General features: G+C 34.2%; 1 protein-coding gene across 6 annotated transcripts in view; it reads right to left on the reverse strand.

Annotated features, from left to right (window-relative positions):
* EPHA7 (EPH receptor A7) overlaps positions 1-19,394 on the reverse strand; it is a 215,387-nt gene that overhangs the window by 21,655 nt on the left and 174,338 nt on the right. For 2 of the 6 annotated variants that reach the window (XM_072642846.1, XM_072642845.1), the window contains exons 6-9: positions 15,928-16,052; positions 12,652-12,820; positions 5,220-5,328; positions 4,454-4,509 (exon numbers count right to left, since the gene is read on the reverse strand). In XM_072642846.1, the coding sequence (XP_072498947.1) occupies positions 4,454-4,509; positions 5,220-5,328; positions 12,652-12,820; positions 15,928-16,052 (459 nt within the window). Of the gene's footprint in view, positions 1-1,279; positions 1,380-4,453; positions 4,510-5,219; positions 5,329-12,636; positions 12,821-15,927; positions 16,053-19,394 lie in introns of those variants that run through there. The other 4 variants (XM_072642844.1, XM_072642843.1, XM_072642848.1 and 1 more) reach the window with 3 other exon arrangements.

Raw genomic sequence — 19,394 nt, forward strand, 5'->3', positions numbered from 1 at the left:
CATTATGCAGAGTGCTCCTTGGAACAGTGAGCTTGCAGCCACACCACCTGATTCAGAGCAGTTTTAACAGACTACTTCAGTATGCTGGAGCTATAGGCAAGCTTGGGATCCAGCTCAAACAGGGCTAAACTGCATTCTTTTCCTAGTGAATGAAAAAAAAAAGATATCCACCAAAATATTCTGGCAAGCTTCTTATCTGATTTGGTGACTACTCAGATTCCCTGCTATCATGGCATACTTTGCCATATTGTGAATGTCTTCTCTGTGTCCCTGATGCCTTGAAATTGGCTCAGGCACATTTTGGTAATTCAAAAAAAAAAAAAGTAGGCAAAATGCCTATAATATGAAAATGAAGAAATTTAACTCAAAGTCCATTTACTTCTTTGACAGCAATACTAAAATAATTTAGACATTTTCCTTTTGCTTTTTTGGTTTATTTGTATATATAAAAAAGTTCAACCACTCGACATTTACATAAAATTAATACAAGATGCTAGTGGCTGTGATTACAGAATCAAAGAGGTATACACAAAAGACATACTTTGTACTCTAGCTTCAAGGGCAACTGAGGCCAGATCTACAGAGCACAAAGTGAAGTTGGATGGCTGAGCAAATGACAAGAGAATTCAGGCTGCACTTTGGATCTGGTGACCAGGTATCAGGAATGGGAGAATTTTGGAGGGAGCACCATGGAATACAATTCCAGTGATTTTCTGTCACAGGACTCTAGCAGACCTTAACTATTACATGTAAAGAGGCTATTGTCCTCCTTAAAGTCAGCCATATTTTAAACCACATAGGGCTTTAGGGATAAAAATCATCTTTAAATCATACTCAGTACATGCAGGTAACAAATAACGATTGTGACAAGTTTAAATTGAATCCATTCATAATCATGTGTTCCCAATCTAAGTGTTTGATTAAAGATGTAGATAAAAATGATTGGCATACTGTTTGGTCAACTAATGCAATGAAAAAAAAATTATGTCAGAACTTAAACAGTAGTTCCATTGTTTAAGGAAACAACTGAACAATCTTTTAATTAAAGCTTAATGCTTTTAAAATAATGTATTTCCATACATATCATACCACAACTTAAGTGTGTTTATGTCATCAAATGATATTAAGCATTTATTAAGTTCCTTGCACATAGTAGGTGCTTAATAAATGCTTATGGAATTGAATTAATTGTTTGATTTTTTTTTAAAAAAAGATAAAAGCATAATGAAAAATGAAATAGAAACATATAAAGAAAAGAATGGAATAATTTTGAAACTCTAGGTTTGTCCTCATGGAGTTGATTGTTTATCCAAATTTGATTGTTATAATTTTTTTTGCTGCGGTTTATAGAACTGACAGATGTTCATTTGTCACTAAAGCTGAACAACAAAAATAAAACAAGAAGAAAAGAGGGAGACAAGAAGCAGAGAGAGAAGATAGAAAGAGAAAAGAGAGAAGAAGCAGGAGGACAGGGAGAAAGGGGGAGAGAGAGAGAAAGAGAGAGAGGGGAAGAAAACAATAGGTTAACCTCCTATATTGTGTTTTCAGGCAGGCAGATGGAGAATGAGCCATCCTCTCTCTCTCTTTTTTTTTTTTTTTTTGTGATAAGGGGCCTAGATTGGAGGTAACCTTCTGCATCTCAAATGTGTCTCTGATGGTTCTTTATTCAAGCTGTCATAAAACATTTTGACAGGCCAAAGCTATTTTGGCATACCAACATAAAATACTGCTGGCTTGAATTCGAAGACATTGTTAGAAGAAAATGGTAGGAGGAAACAAAATGTAAATTGGAATTGCTTCACTTAAAACTCCTCCATTGTGTTTATACCTTTAAATGTAGCACTTGAGGCCATGGAAAGTTGAGAGGGTTTGAAATAAAAGACTGGACATTCTATTAAATCCAGTGCTCTAAAAGCCAGTTAAATGGTTGCTTTCAAGTTGCTGTGAAAATTCAATCTGGTGTCTTAGCACATCAGAAAATTGTATATACATGAAAAGAATGAAAAGACAGCAACTTATAAATAGCTGGTGACCCTAGTACTGTACTTTACCCCCACTCTGGATACAGTCATCAGAGTAAATTCAATGCCAGAATTTCCATCCAGTGATCCTGAACAAGTATTCTCTAAAAGGAGTGATTTACAAATATCCTAAGCCATCAATAATATCATATGCTCACTGCTCTGGCAGATTTTTTTTGGCTGTTGGATTGGGAGTAACCGGACGTACTGAAACAAGTAAGAAAGAAATGACTGACACAATTTCTCAGTATTCTGGCCAAGTATTTCTTGGTCTCAAGTATAAGCATGGGTAGTTTTAAACTGATTTTCATTTCCAAAGAAAGTTAAACATTTGAAAACCAGCACCATTAACATTTTGGGCTGTCAATGAAAACTGCTGCTGTATGGCAACTTCATTTTACCTATGTTTGAAGGAAATAAACATAATTGGTTTTTCCTAGTCCAAAACTGAATGTCAAATGTGAAATAAATGAATGGCATTAAAATATTAAAACTGGGAGATGACAACTCAGCATATGGTGTTTAGGCAACTTGGAATTCCAATTTTACCTTAGTTTCAAAATGCAGTATTACAAGGAAACAAATTGAAATGCATTGTGTAAGTGATACCTTATTACTACTTTCCTTAGGTACTTGAAAAAATACTTGCTGCTGAGAAGTGAGAACCCTTATTCTATTTGTGTGACACTTATAATAACAAGTCAAATATGAAAGGATCTGTTTTATCATGCCCTCTTCCCCATAAACAGTATCAAATATATGACATATTAAAAACCCTCTTTAATTTCTGGGATACTACTGCCTATTCTCCTTGAGTTTCCTAAGTGTTCTCTAACTTTAAGAAAACTGAAATACAGGAGTTTAAGAATAGTTGTTTTAGAAAAGGTTGTTTTAGAGTTAGCTTGATGATTAGAGTCTACTTGTGAGTGGCTGATCTGAAAATCAAACCAATAAAAATTTTTAGGTACCTACTATGTGCCTACTATGTGAGAGGATACAATTACAAAGAATGAACTGACATCTTCTGTTTCCATTATACAACCCTTTCCAGCGGTCAATTGCTAGAAGTTAGTTTTTAAGTGACATAATATCCCCCCTTTCCATAAAAAGGGGGAACACCAACTATGGGTGAGTAATGGATTTGACAAGTAAAGTCTAAGACATTTAAAGGGATTAGATGAACACTATCAAAATGTTGGTCTCCAGTCAAGCATTTTCAATTTTTTTTTAAATCATTAATTCCTCAATTCAAATACTAGATACTACCATTTTGTTCTCACTTATTTATTGTTAGTGACTTTAAGAAACTTACACGGCATAATCTTGCTAAATACCATCGTACCACTTAAAACCCAATATTTAAAATAAAAAACAATGAGAGATGTCATTTTTATGCCACTTGTCTGAAATCTGCATTTTTATCATTATTGCCAGCCATGCAGTATAAAACAAGATTAAATCCAGTACGGACAAAGAATGGAATGATATAGCTATTATTTTATTTAAATGAAAAGAGGACACTGGCCTTTTATAAAAAAAATAAAATTATCTGGTGTCAAAACTGAAATGATTTATATGATATGCTTTATTGGCATACTTTTATTTTTCTCTGGGTAAATCAATGTTTGTATGTAGTCTTATTTCACATTATTTCTATTGTCTAGATTGTCTATATAGCTAATTAAAAGTTTTAAATGATCTATCTAGCAAAAAAAAAAAAAGAATGGCAAATTCTGGGTTCAGAATTTAAAAGTACCCCAAACTTACTGACTTCAGGAATATATAAATTTTATGGTATGAAAAGTGTCCTGACATAATATATAGATATAGAAATATGAACTTTTATAATAAGATATACATCTCAAGAACACAAAATAGAAAACAGAGTAATTATGTGCCTTATTTTTCCTGTGCTATTTATGCTAGCTATATTTTATATGATATCTATCAGTAACATGAAGTTTACAGTAGCAAGAACAGAGAGCATCCTTGACCAGCTTAGCATTATTTGTGGGGTGACATGGTGACCCCATGTTTCCCAGTGAGGAGCTTGCCCGAGGAAAGTCACTTGGCCAGGCAGCTATCAATTATAAGATCTCATGGGGAATCATTAGGATGGTGTGACATACTTAGGCAAAACACCACAAAAGGAAAGAATGCCAAAGAAAAATAACTGCATAGCTTACAAACACATCAGATCCTAGGGAATGAAAAGTGTTTATTTTAGCGTCTATTTTATTTGTTTTTCAATTGCAGCATGCATATTTTCATTCCAAATTTTCCATTTAAATGCTCCTAGAGCATTCATTTAAAGCTTTTAATTTAAAACCAAGCATGATGCTTTCATAATTTTTTCCCATGTAATTATTACCACTAATCAAGTCTCTATTATAATTTGGCTATATATTAATAAAGAAAAGCCAAACACTTACAATGAAAGTAAAGCTCTTCATCTCCTTCTTGGTCAGCTTTGCTATAGCCACAGTGCCTAAAAAACGGAGGAGAGGAAAATTTTTATGATTTAATATGGAGATTTTATTTTAGACATTCATATTTCAAACAGCCAAATCTTATTTGATTATTAAGTTTCTAATAAAATAAAAAATGTACATATTCTTCATCTATTCATAAGCAAACTAAAATTTAGAAAACTAAATCCCCTACCATATTGCAAAATACATCTGAATAACAGGGAGTTCATTTTATAAAGAAAAATGAATATATTATGTTATATTAATCTTCATAGCTCTGAGGCTCAAAGGACTAAAGAAAAAGCCTGATTTTTGTTCTCCAAATGAGTGATGGTTCTAAATGTTTCAACTGAAAAATACAATTATTTTAAATTTAGCACTGGGCTCACATCTCCAAATACCGTTGCTCAATTATCTTCAAGACTAAAATAGTTTTCCTAGGTACTCTGCATTGGATATGCAAAAAATATAACCCATTATTTATTGCAAAAACCCATGTAAGACATATTCCCTGAGATGACCAAAAAAACCCAAAAAGCACAAACAACGCCAGGATCTAAGCCACTCCTTTGCATTGAATGCATATCTTTTATCCTGCTATGATGAAGAACATTTTCATTATGATTTAATAATTCTCATGTAACAGAATTTAACAAGTTACAGGCTGGCCCAGCTTAGAAAAGACCAAACCAGTTAAGCTAGAAATGTGTGCAATTGTGTGCTATACCTTCTTCCAATGATGAAGCCGAATACCATGAAGACCAGAATGATAGTTCCTGCAACGGCAACCACAGCTATGATAATTACAGGATTCTGTTCGCTGGAGACAGCTGTGGCTGCAAAGAGATAAAAGTACCAGAGGATAACTCAAAAATATGTAGAAGCACTTGGTTGGGTTAGATAAACCCTTATAAGTAAGAATCATGATAGTTTATTTACTTGTCTATAACACAGGAGTTCCTAACCTGGGGTCTGAAGTCTATGAACTTTTTTTTTAAACTTCATAATTCTATTTTAATATAACAGATTTTCATTGTAATCTTATATATTGTAAAACATTATTCTGAAAGGGATCCATAGGCTTCAACAGACTGTCAAAGGGGTCTTTGCCATGATATTAGATTACTATAAGATATTTTTTAAAAATATACTTCTTATAAAATTTACAGACAGGTAAATAGCTGAGATATATAGATTTACCATTAATTTTCAGCATTTTAGAAGCTAAAGAACCTACACTGTCTTCTTGAATAAACACACATTTTCTCAAAATTAGAAGGGTCAAGGGACCCAGATTTTAAACTCTGTCTTGCTGTTGGCTTACGGTGGAAATAGGAACAAGTCATTTTCCCCCCTTTGCTTTGTTAGATCACTAGGCCTGGAGTCAGGAAGACCAAAGTTCAAATCTGGCCTAGAAACTTACTATCTGTGTGACCCTGGGCAAGTCACTTAACCTTGTAGGCCTCAGTTTCCTTATCTGTAAAATGAGTTGGAGAAGGAAATGGCAAACCACTCCAGTATCTTTGCCAAGCAAACCCCAAATGGGGTCAGGAAGAGTTGGATACAACTGAAAGGAATGAACAACAACAAATATGCTTTGATTCCTTACTGGTACAATGGGAACAGTGAAAGTAGAAATTAATTAGTCAAAACGCATTTATTTACAATAGCGTCTAAAATTTCTATAGCCATTCAATCTTTTTCTAAGTCATATAAGGATACATGAGATCATTTTATTTTTTGATCATCACTGTAAAATTAAAGCATTACACAAACAATAAGGTCTCAGTACATTTAAGATTTATCAGAATTAATATGACTGGCTGAAATTTACCTAATATTTTAAAAATGTGCATCCTAAGTAAAATGATAGTAAAAAACATTATAGGGGAAAACTATAGCCTATTTACACAACAGACTTTATTTTTTCCTCCAAGCATTCTTAAGGATACTTTAGAAGCCCTTATTTTAATTAAAATGTAAATTTACAAAGGAGGGATAACTATAAAGTGAAAAGGACCTTGGAAGATACTTAAAATACCTGAATTCGAAAATACCTGAAATTATGTTTGTAACTTTCCACAATTCTAAAATACTAAATCTACAACAATCCTGATTTCTCTTTCTCCAACTGTCCCCAAATTAACTGGTGGTTTTTTTTTTCTTGCTGTGTTCAATTAGGTTAGTTTAGGTTAGATTCAATAAGCATTTATTCAATGCTCACTATGCTTCAGGCACTATGTTTGGCACTGGAAATTACAAAGGCAAAAATAAAAGAGGAACAGCATGATCATCATATTTTTCTTTTTAATTTTAAATATTCAGTCCTCAGTGAAACAATGGGGAACAATAAACTTCATTTACCCATCAGAGACACATAAAATAATAACTGATGAATGCTCATCCCATTGTAAGATCCAATTTGGAAGTACTTCCTTATAATTTGCAATGCCATGAAAATGAACATGGCTTTCTTCTGAAGCAATCGACACACCTGCACTCTGACTCAAGGCAAAGTGAGTGGAAAATCCTTCACCCTCTCTGGGGGGACAAGGGACTGTGTCTCCAGATAGAGTAGGAATGGTAAATTATATGTAATCTCACCATGCCTCACCACAGAGAAACATAAAGTTCTTTCTATTGGCTCCTTTTTTTCTGAAAGTATGATTCATTTGCATGCTCCAACTCTATGGACTTCAATTATCTAACATCATGTATGCACACGCTAGCAACAGGTATACCCTGATTGAAAATGCATCAAACAGTGAAAAAATCTTCCATCCCTGGTTTAGACAGTTTCTGAACTGAGGTCATTACACACACTCTCTAATTCAGCACCTGCTACTTTATTCCCTTTCCTCCCTCAACCCTCAGGGAACTGAGCAGAAAAACACAACTCTTAAACTTTAATCTCTGGATTATTACCTATTGTTCAACAACAGACCAAAGACAACTTTCAAGTGTTTGGTGTGTTTTCCTCCCTCTTTCTTATCCTGCCTCTTCAAATATATTTTGAGAGGAAGGAAAATGGAGGAGCTCTGTTCATGTGGGTGGAAAGATTTATACACATATGGGTTGAAATAATTTTCCACAAATCAGATTGTGTCCCATGAGTCTAATTCTCTGCTTGTCTTAGGTTCAATACTCTCATTAGCTTCAGAAACAGGCTCCAATGAGAGATTTGGACTAAGATAAATGGCAAATTGGAATTTGTGTGTCTTTGTTTATTCTTTTCTATGTATAGTTAAGGCTGAGAAGTTTGGAAAAAGGTCTCTCAGCATCACTCATTTTTTGAATCAGGCATAAATATGATTTTCAGTCTTTCCACATTCAACACTGGTGGCAAAAATTACAGTCTGTTTCATCACAAATTGATTTTGGGAAGGAAGTTTTGGATGTAGTGATACTGCCTAATTTATAAGCACAACAATCATTTTGCTATGTACATCTTAAAATTTTATACTTTTTCCCTAGAGTGGATGGTGAAGAGACTGTTCCGATTAACAGATTAGAGGTAAATACAAATACACAGCCCAGCTTCCCAAATTTTCAAAGCATTAAGATATGTCCCCCCCAAAAGAAAAAAAAATAAAGCCATACTTAGAACAATTTTTTTCTTTGATCATAAAGCACTTTGGGATCTTGAAAGGTTACAGGGTGATCAATAAAAATACCAATTATCTTTATACACTAATGTAAATGTAAAAGGCATGGAATCATAGGATCACAGATTTTTAAAACTAGAAGGAATCTTAGTGGCCATTTTGTCCAATCTTAGCATTTTACAGATAAGGAAACTGAGTTCTAGAAAAGTTAAGTCACTTGTCCAAGGTCTAATAAGTTAAAAAAGAAGGAATTTAAATAAAACCTCCTGGGTCTCCAGTACCAAAGAGCCTTTTAGGATTGGACACCTATATTGGACATCATCTGTACTTATCCTATGATATGAAGACTATAAGGCAATGTTAGAGTTTGAAGTACTCTACCTTTGGTATTATTCAGTTTAATCTCTCTTTTTACAGATGAACAGAGATTCAGAGAGCTGAAGTGACTTGTTCAACGTCAAGGTCAGGGTCACACCATTAATGGTTGAATCGGATCAAGAACTCCGCTTTCTTGATTTGCTGTGCAATTTTCTCTATTGCAATTGTCCCAGGAATGCTTCTTAAATATAAGCCTGTGATACCAACTCATTGGTTTTTCATTTGTTTCATGAAAGTAGAACAAATATGTTCCTAAAAAAATCTATTTTAGCTTTCAATCGACTAGTTAAAAAACAACATTTCCACTTCTGCTTTAGGCAACGTTGCCTGGTCAAAGCAAAATGTTTCTGATAGCAGGCATATAGTAAAGCAACAAACACTTCCAGGGTATGTAACAGGATCAATACATATTTATCCAATCAATCCCTTCCTGAATACTAATGTACAATGAGAAATATATTCTGAAGGATTAACCTGAAGTATTGCAATATGAAGAATTATTTAAAAACCAAAGGATTCAATTATGCTGTCTATTAAATTTATTACAGCAGAGAAACAGAGATTATTTTGAAAAGTTTTCAACACCAAGGGCAAAACCAAGAACAATTTCTAATTACTACTAAGATAATCCAAAGTTTAATTAACTAGACCTCATTTACCTGCTTACCCTAGTCCCCCAAAAATAAATTTAAGAATTCTTTTAATTATAAGTAACTCAATAAATATCACTAATAGAAGCAAAAGTATTATTGTAATAAACCGTTTTTGTACCCTATCCCCCCAAATTAGGGAACGTGAGAGAGTAGCTGCAAACATAGAACACCTAAGAAAGAACTGTGGTCTTTCCTGACCAAGTGGAATACCTATTAAAAGGGGAAGAGCATGCTGAAATTTGGACCTTTGATGAAGATATGATAGAGAAGAACTGGCATGAGTGATAAAAGTTAGGTTGTAGTAGCCTTTTTATTTTACCAAGAACCACACAAACCTATTTTCAAAATATTTTAAAAACTGTTTTAGTATCCAAACATATGAATTCTATCTATCTATCTATCTATCTATCTATCTATCTATCTATCTATCTATCATCTATCTATCTATCTATCTATCTATCTATCTATCTATCTATCTATCTATCTATCTATCTAAAGAAACAATGATTATTTTCCCCTTAAAATGAGTCAGATTTGGATCTTTATATCAACCTAAACTGCCTGCCTCAGTATATGATGATTTTCTATGTTTGTTTTGTCTAGCCTACAGTTCTGTCTCTATACTTTCTTCCTTAAATATATTTTTAAAATGTTTCTGTTGCTTGGCTATATTTTATGACAACAATAAAAGACCATTACTAACTGACCATCCTTAGTGAACAATTTCGTTAGCAAAAGCAGCAAATTGAAGTTGGTTACAGGTTAAGGACTAAGGATATTTCTCAGATATACTCCCTCAACTTCTACAAAGATCTATAAAAATAGAATGGATAAAAACAAAAAAGTGAATAATGTAAATTACATTGATTTTAGTTATTTTTAAATTCTTCAATTTTCATGAAAATCAGAACCAAGATTCATGTCATTTCCCAGGATACTGAGAGTGTCTATAAATATTTTAGCATGCAAAATCCTGGGCAGCTTCTGTAGCAACATGTGTAATCCTGTGCTTTCACTTGTATAGTGAACTCAAATATACTCATAGAGAATGAATACAATTTTTGAGTTCCTACTTTGTAAAGATAGGGAAGTCAATGTCAATTTAAGTAGGTGGCTCAAACTCAATGGAAGCATCTCTGTCAACAATAAACAAACAAACAAAAATAAAACTGAATTTAGTCCAGCATAATTCATAAAACAGAGGGAAAACAGGCCAAGTAAAGAATAGTTCCCTCATATTCCTCCCTCCCCCAATCCTCAGCACCATATAAATGCCCTTATTCTTAATTTCCAGGCAAGAGAGTCATCCTTCCTCAATCCCTAACAACTCTATAAATTATTATGAATGGATCAGTTTTGGCTACTCATTATCATGTAGCATGCACACACTATTTATTAGAAGGTATCGTTACTTTCCAGAATGATTTAGGTGTTGTGTTTTTAAATTTTGGCTATTTATTATTCACTTCGTGCTTTCAAAAATAAGCAGTGACTTAATTCAAAAGAGTTAAAAACTCTTAATTGTTTTTAAAACAAGTTTTAGGAAACCTCAGTGTTTCCACTTCCTGAGTGATCTTGGGCAAAATATTTCATTTCCTTGGTCTTAAATTCCCTTATCTATAAAATGAGAGGGTTGTTGTCTTTGTTATTCCTTAGGGCCCCTTATTACTTTAAAGCTAACAAGTCTTCTAAAATGTCTAAATAAAATTGCTCAATGATGAAAAGATTCCAATCCAACTGAACATTTTAATAACTGTAATCTGGGGTTAAGATTAGGATTGTGATGTAGAAGATGATCTGGTTCTCTCCTTTTACAAGGCACCTAATCACTCCAGTTCACAGAGTTCAAAGAATTTATCACCAAATATGATATGTGTGTGTGTGTGTGTGTGTGTGTGTGTGTGTGTGTCTCAGGCCTCAAGATTATGAGGGGGAGGGGGAGACAGCAAACTTCAGTAAAGAGGCTAGAGGACAGGCTGAAGGACCTGACTAGTGCCCATTTGTTGCTTCACTTTCATCTGTAATGGCCACAGGGTATGACAATGACCCATGTATGTACAGGATATCAATCCCATGCTGAGTAGCTAGTCTGATCAGAGCATGTTGTACTGCCTTCAGAGAAAGGATTTAAAGTTTCATGATATAATTCTTGTTCAAGGGGATCAGAAGTCCCATTTGAAAACAAGGGTTTCAACTATGGCTAAAGAATCCTGCTCTGGGATTCAGACTAAATTAGCCAACCTTGGCTTCCCAGATTCTGAGTCCCATTAGCCTATGAATGACATCTTATCTACTCTATTAGATTCGGTCTCTCCTCTCTCCAGTCTATGTTCCACACAGCAGCCAAATTGATATTCCTAAAGTATAAGTCTGACGTATCGTTCCCCTGCTACAGAGAGCTTCAGTGGGACCATAGTACTTCTAATATAAAATAACAAATACTCAGTCTGATATTTCTAGCCCTTCACAATCTAGCTCCAATTTATCTTTCCAGAGTGAATTCATATTGCTTCCTCCAAGTAGACTATAAGCTTTTTGAGTGCAAGCCTCTTTTTATTTTCATCTTTTTGCCCTACCATCTAGCACAGTGTCTTAAAAAATGGTTATATAATTGACCTGAAACATGACCAAAGAAATGGAAATCTTGGGAGCAACTGTTTCTATGAAACTCCTCCTTGGTCCCCTGCTTAAACTTATTTAGAAGTTTTGACCATGCCAACTGCAGACAAATTGACTCTTCAATTTTTTATTGATTCCACTGGCCTTTATTGGCATTTCTGGCAATTACCAACTCTTATTGTTCCCTAAATCCAGAGGGCTAATGAGGTAAGAAAACAAAAACCTTTTCCTACATCTAGTATAAGAATTTTCCACACATACAAAGCATCACAAATACACATCTCATAATAGCAAAAAGAACGTAAAAAGAAAGAGTCCACATGATTCCTTCAGGAATGTTTGATACTCTTAAGCATAGAAGTCATTTATCTGGCAGTTGGTTCAATGCTATAAATTTAATATCATGTGTTCTATGCTTTGAATTCTTCAGAGTAAAGTCTCTACATATATCAAGACAATGACCTCTTTGGTAGGGAGAAGCTTTATCTTCTTTTTTTCCCCCAATTCCCTTGAAAATTCTTCAATAGTTCTGATTTTTGAAATTCAGAATTTTTCTTTAGGAACTCCACCCTTTTCAAGAAAGGGAAGGCATAATTATTTTGTTCTTAAACTACTTTACGTATCTTCTGAAAAGATACTGATACTACTGCTATTTTAAAACAGCTACCATTTATTGTACAAAACTAAAAATTTAACTTCACATATACAAATGTATAATTTTCTTTGAGTGATGTCACAATACATATGAAATTTCATCTTCTCTTTTACTTTACAAAGACTATATATAAAAATGATACAAATGAAAATTGATCCAGATCCTCACTACACATTAATCTTTGAAGACTGCATCAGACTTAGGGTCAGAATCCAAAGCATTGATGGTAATTACCTTCAAACATTTTACCTGTAGCTTCCTCTAGTGTGGCAACATCAAGCCTGGGACTGTAATTTCCATAACCAGCAGCAGTGAAAGCACGAATCTGGAAAACATATACTGTTCCTGGTTTCAGGTTATTAATGGAAGCTGAAGTGGACTTGGTTTTTACTGTTGAATAGGTCCGTTCCCTTTGATCCTAGAAAGAATATTTACAGGGCATATTTAATTATTGTTGCAAACAGGCAATGCGACAACCAATTCTTGCCCATTTATTTCAATTTGCCGTATTGTTCTCATAAAGACTACACCGCACCCTGTGGAGTGTTACAACACTGCTGTTTCACTGAGGTGTTCTTAAGTTGATGTAAAATGTAAATGGCAAGCACATGCCTTTAGTCATAAAATTCCAGAGAGAAAATGAGCACTTTATCCCAACCATGAAGCCAAATCCCATCATAATTTTTTCCCTGGGGTGGGCCGGGGTGTTGGTGTGTTTTGAAGAGGGAATATTTAGTTACAAATAGACTCAAATTTTCTGTGAGTTAAACCAGAAAAAATGATTCTCAGTAGAGGGAGGGCCTTATGATCTATAATACAGTTTTAGATACAGTTTTTAAATGTTTTTTTCTCCCTTAAAAGTTAATAAAAGCAAATTGATTATTTTTTTTCCTTTGAATATGAAAAATATTTTAGGAATCTTCATTAGTAACCCTTACTAATCTCTTTTGATAAGTTTCAAAAACCAATTTTTATGTATGTCTTCAGATATACTTTGGAACAAAATTGGCCACAAATAATACAAAGAAATCATTCAGAAGTCCTTTCAAAATATATAAACAAGAAAAAAGAAACTGAAAACCCTGTGCATGTGTCTCTCCTTTGGTTATATAGCTAGGTCCCGATTAGCGTGAAAAACGAATCCCCTGAACTAGTACTTATTCAAAATCACATTGCGTATTTCTTTTTGGCTGGAATTACCATATTTAACAGGCCATGATTATAATTTTGAATAGTGCAAATTCACATGCATCTGATCATTTCAGCATGTTCATTATTTGTACTAATTGAGACTTATCTGTACTAACTAGAAGAAAAATGTTACTTATCTATTTCATTTAATTGGCTAATCAATCAGATTTTTTTGAGACTGGGTCTTTCTCACCTAGAATGGAAATGCAATACCCATTCATGGTCCTGAACCTGATGATTTGCATGGAAATTCTGAGCTGCTTTATTTTCAACCTGGACTGGGGTTCACCCCTCCTTAATCGGTGGCTCAAATGGTATTGGACATATTGCAAACATCTGATTTGCTTTATCCCTACTACAACTCATAATTCCCCAACTCAAGTGATCAATCATGCTCAGACTTCCCAGTACAAGGACCAATGGTATGTGCCAACAAACCTGGAAAAAGTTCACTTTAAAAATAACATTCTATATTTTGTGTCATACTTATTTTTAAATGTGGCAAATGTCACTTAATGACCTTTAAGTGTATCTGTCAACAATATCTAAATATTTTTTCCTCAACCTCCATAGAGGAGAAATCCATGTTTTGGTAAAAACAGGTCAAAGGGTATACTTTAAGCTGTATAGGTGTGAACCAATCTATGTGACAGAAAAGCAGCTAGTTCTTGAGGGAAAAGTTTGTCAAACAATATATTTACCATTTTATTGATTTAACTAGGTTTAATTAAGCTAATATGCATTTCATAATTGGTTTGTCATTATCATCTATGAAACAAAAAATAAGCTATTTATCAACTTAAATGTGTATGCCTTAATTTAAAAGAACAGGAGGATACATTATGTTAGAAGATAAGGTTATAAGTTTATGATGCCCAAATACAATGTAATAAATTATTTTTCCAAGTATAAAATATACATCAAATTCATTTTAAGTATTACAACTAACTGAATAATAGATTTTGCAAATAAAAGGATAAACACTGAAGACCCTCTAGCTGATTCTATGAGGTCAAGTTGTTTTCAAAATTAGTAAGGCAGAGATTCAAAAAGGTAACTTTTATCAGGAAAAACACAAAGTAATAGATAAATGGCAAAACAATAAAAGTTAGTCTTTTTAAAAAAGTCTACTCATATCCTAAATTCTACAATAGTTTATGGTTGAAATAGGCTGTCTTCTGTTACCAAAAACTTGTTTATTTATTAAAAGAGCTAATTTTTCAGCCCCCTCATTCCAGTTTTGTTAAAAAGGCAAACTGGCTGTTTGTGCATAAAAGCTATAGTTAACTTAAGGAAGGTAAAAAGCAGCTTAAGATCAGTTTCTTAGGGTTTTAAAAACTCTTTCTGTGGCTTATAACTAATGAACACAGCATTCGATTATTGTGTTTAATTTAATTCTGTAACGATTAATTTTTTAAAAAAAGATTTTTGTGATATAAAAAAATGGGAAACATTTTAAAATTTGAATGAATGGAAATTGTTCCAATTTTTATATCACATTTTAATAACTTACAAATATATAATTAGTGTAATTTACATAAAACAATACTAGTTAGATCATATTAGATATTTACTTTTATAAATTCAAAACTTGTTCGGCATCAACATCATGACTTTATAAACTCTTTTTAAACTGTTTCTCTGCTTCTGACAGGTACTATATATTATTTGTGAATGGACTGACTTTTACTTGTGGGCTTTACTGAAAGAGCATTCCCACAGTAATCATTTCATATATAACCAAAGTTCAACCATGATCAGTATAAAAAAACACAGGTTTTCAGTTCCAGTAATAATATAAAACTTTTTGTTGAAAAGTTTTTAAGTTAAGAGAAGGACCTAAAAGAGCCCAGAAAAACACTCTGCATTCTCCCTCACTATTTTTGTTTGTTTTTAGTTAAAGGGGTAGATTCTTTATTTTCTATTAGTACAGAATTACAAAACAATCCAGTGTTTCAGAGTTAAGGACCCACGCAATACCATGAAACAAACAACAAAAATTAAAGGAGGAAAAGGTTGTTACAAAAACATGCTGAATCTAATTCTTTTAATAAATATTAAAACTGACTAGAAAAGTATGCTATCAAGTGGATTATTTTCATCTGTGTGATACACAAATATAATACACAGAAATTATAATTATAATAATTAACCAGAGAATCTGGGAGATGGTTATTAAAAATGGGTAAAATTAACTATGAATTTTGAAGTGGCTCCAAATAGATGGCTGACAGATAATAGTTGGTATAATTACCAACTTTTGTCTCTGATAGAGTCTGCTGACATGATGTGCACAGCACACCGCTGTACATTTTAGCTGCTCTTAGCACTTACTTTCTCGTAATACTTGATTTCATATTCAGTGATGACTCCATTGGGATGCTCTGGCTCCTGCCAGGAAAGCTCGACGCTCCGCTGCAGCACTCTCTCCTTCATTACTCCACTAACTTGCGAGGGAGCTGTTTGGACAAGATGTGTCAATAAACAATGAGAAAATTCACTGGATGCTTCAAATCAAATGTCACAACTGATCAGTCCCATGCTGTGCCAGTTTCATTAAGGTAAAAGAAAGCACCTTTTCATAGCTCACAATTCAAAAGCTAATGAATATTCAAACAGGACCTTATTACTGTTCATAAACCTTAATAGAAATTTAAATTAAAGTGCAAACAGCAGAAGATAGCATTGTTCAAGTTAGTGAAAAACTGGAAGTGATGGGGATGAGAATGACAATTAAGCAAATGAATGCTAATTAAGGCCAGAAAATGATTTCAGATAAATCTCTTGTGATAAATTAAAAGTACAAATATTTATTGCACATGCTCCTGCAATGAACTTTTAAAAAGCAAAAACTAGGGTCATGCTAGAGAATTCTTGCAAGCAGTTATTTTAATTTCCAATCCAGAGAATGACCCATCACTTACTACTATTTCTTTTGCAGTACTGTTCACAGAATCCCAAAGAACCTGAATTGTTATTATAGATAAATTATGGTCTCATCCAAGTCATCATCAAATGTATCACCTTTTGTGGGGAGGTGAGATCGGGGAAGAGTGGGCATAGACTCCTGCACTGATGCAGTTTTAAGACCTGCATCAAAGAGGCTTCGTGCTTTGGCAGTGTCAGAACAAGAGCACAACCTTCCTCTTTCCCTCTCTTTAGATAAGAGAATGCTTAGAGTATTTTCATTCTAATTAGTGGCATATACTTCTTTCAGTAGCTAAGGCTCTGGAATATAGCAAACTAATTTGCTCTGTCTAATTTGCTCAGTGATGATTTAACTAGTTGTCTTCTCTGTCTAAACGAGAGAATGAAGTGCACTGGCTGAATTTCCATGGGGTCATTATGTTTCATGTATCACATTCTATCTCATTCTGTAGAATATTTTCAGGCTGTTAATTTAATTTTCAGATGTCCAAAATCATTAACGTTCCTGCTGACAGAGAAACAGTTAGAGAAACAGTTAGACATGGCCAAAGCTATCTAAGATTGCTCCCCATGTTTATCCCTTCGGCTTTATTTTGTTTCTTTAGTGATAGGCTATTTTGGTACCTAGAAAGCATAATTTTCTGCTTCCTTCTGGTCTCAGCTATCTTGAGGGAGTAACAGGCAAGATATATGACTCCCATTTCCCCCCAGACTACATTTAACAATAGCATAACTAGGGCAGATTAAGTGGGGCAACTTTCCCTGAAGGGGATGTTGAGATTCAGCTACTCAGTAAACTGTGGACTGACTGGAGGAGTTTCAAGAGTTGCTAATAAAGCAAAATGCTTAATACTGAACTTTTTTTCCTGTTAGATTTTAAATTTGGATCTGTTCCTAAAGAGAAAAACTTGGCTCAAAGACATAATAAAATATTTGCACTCAAGGCACGCTGTCCTTTGCAGGAGATATAGGCGTCATCACTGTGCCTTTTGGGATTCATATCCTCTTTCTTCCTTAGGAAACTGAAAAAGCAGCCATGTGTTACCTACCAGGCAAGCTGAAGAGACAGGACACACAGGAGGTGAAGGAAGAAGGGGAGTTAAGAATACCAGGGTTCTCATCTGCCCCTTCCAACTGTACTGTGTCACATTGGGTCATATCACAACCTTTTTGATGCTCAGTTTCCCCTACTGCAAATGGGAAAAAACACTACTGCTATCATCTCACAGAACTGCTCTGAAAATCAAATGAGAAAAAGTGCATTGGAAACTATTGTTTTAAAAAACATCCAAGTCTATAAAAGCATAAAGTATATAGAAAACCACGAAGGAGGAAGGAAACAAACACTTATTAAGAACCTACTCTACCACAGGCATTACATTAAGCACTTTATAAATATCTCACTTGATCTTCATAACAACCCTTAGCAGCAGGCGTTATCATTATTCCCACTTTACAGTTAAGGAAACTGAAGCATTTGGAAGTTACCTGACCTGTCACGTATCAAGTAGCTACTAAGATCGGAGGCCAGATTTAAAGTCAGACGTTCCTGACTCCAGGCCCAGCACTCCTGCCCCAAATCACATATAATAGTCTATACACCTAATTTTTTTGTCATTGGTGAAGGGTAGAGATAGTAGCTAGAGAGGTTACCTGTGATTTGTTGGTATAGGAAATTTCCAGTGAGGAAATTAGGATCTTGGAGCTTCCTGGGGCCCTGAAAGTATAAGTGACTTGCCTTTGGTCAAATAGGGTCAACCACTGAACCCTGGTCTTTCTACACCAAGGCCAGTCTTCTACTGATTACATCATTAAACTGACTCTCTTTAGACAACTATGATGTCTACTTTGTTTTCAAAACTTTTTTTGGCCTAGGAGAGAAAATTGTGAAAAGAAATTTAGTGTTCTTTAATAATTTGACAAAGTATTAAAAAATAAATTAAGTGGGGAGTGGTATTTATTTTAGCCACTATACAGGGTACGGTCTCATGCATATTTTACATATAAACAAAAACAGGGTACACAGTATGATACTGGATTGTACAGTGTTAGACTTGTGCTTAAAAAGACATGTGTTCAAATCCTACTTCTAACATTTAGTACTTATGTGCCCCCTGGCAAGTTATTTAAATTTTCCATGACTTGGGCAACAACGTAAAAACTTACCATTTAAGAATTAAATGGGATTGAAATCAGAGATCATTCATGGTTTATGTCATACGTTATTCTACATTGGGTGGGAACCTGTGGCTTTGAGGCCACATGTGGCCTTGTAGGTTCTTGGGTGCAGCCTTCTGAGTCCAAGTTTTACAAAACAAATCCTTTAATTAAGAGGATTTGTTCTGTGAAGTTTGGATTCAGTCAAAGGGCTACACTTAAGACCTAGAGGACCACGTGTGGCCTCAAGGCTGCAGGTTCTCCACACCTGTTCTACAGAGTAGCCACAGATTATAAAATGAGATAATTTTAAAATGCTTAGCATGTGCCTGGCACATAGTAAAAGCCATAAAAATGTTAGCTACTAGCTATTATTAACAAGTTGGACTGCTCTGATAGTTGTTATATTCTAGATAGGAGAGAAGCTATTTGTTTGGAAATGGTTACACTGTGATTCTTAGGGGAGGGAGGTATTATGTGCAGACCTCTGTTTTCCCAAAAGTGGTCATATAAAGAAAGTTAAATAACCATTCTACGTATATCTAAAATTATAGAATTGTTTCTGACATTCCAGTTTGTAAAGAAGAGAGCGAGAGAAAAACAGTATTGGATATGTAGCTCTGTACATCTGCCTGAGGCAAGCAGAACTATTTTTTGACTCAATATTTAGTAAGGGATATCAGGTATAAGTATGATATCATAAGATTGATAACCAT

This window comes from Notamacropus eugenii, chromosome 2 (genome assembly GCF_028372415.1).
Source record: "Notamacropus eugenii isolate mMacEug1 chromosome 2, mMacEug1.pri_v2, whole genome shotgun sequence".
NCBI classification, from domain to species: Eukaryota; Metazoa; Chordata; class Mammalia; order Diprotodontia; family Macropodidae; genus Notamacropus; species Notamacropus eugenii.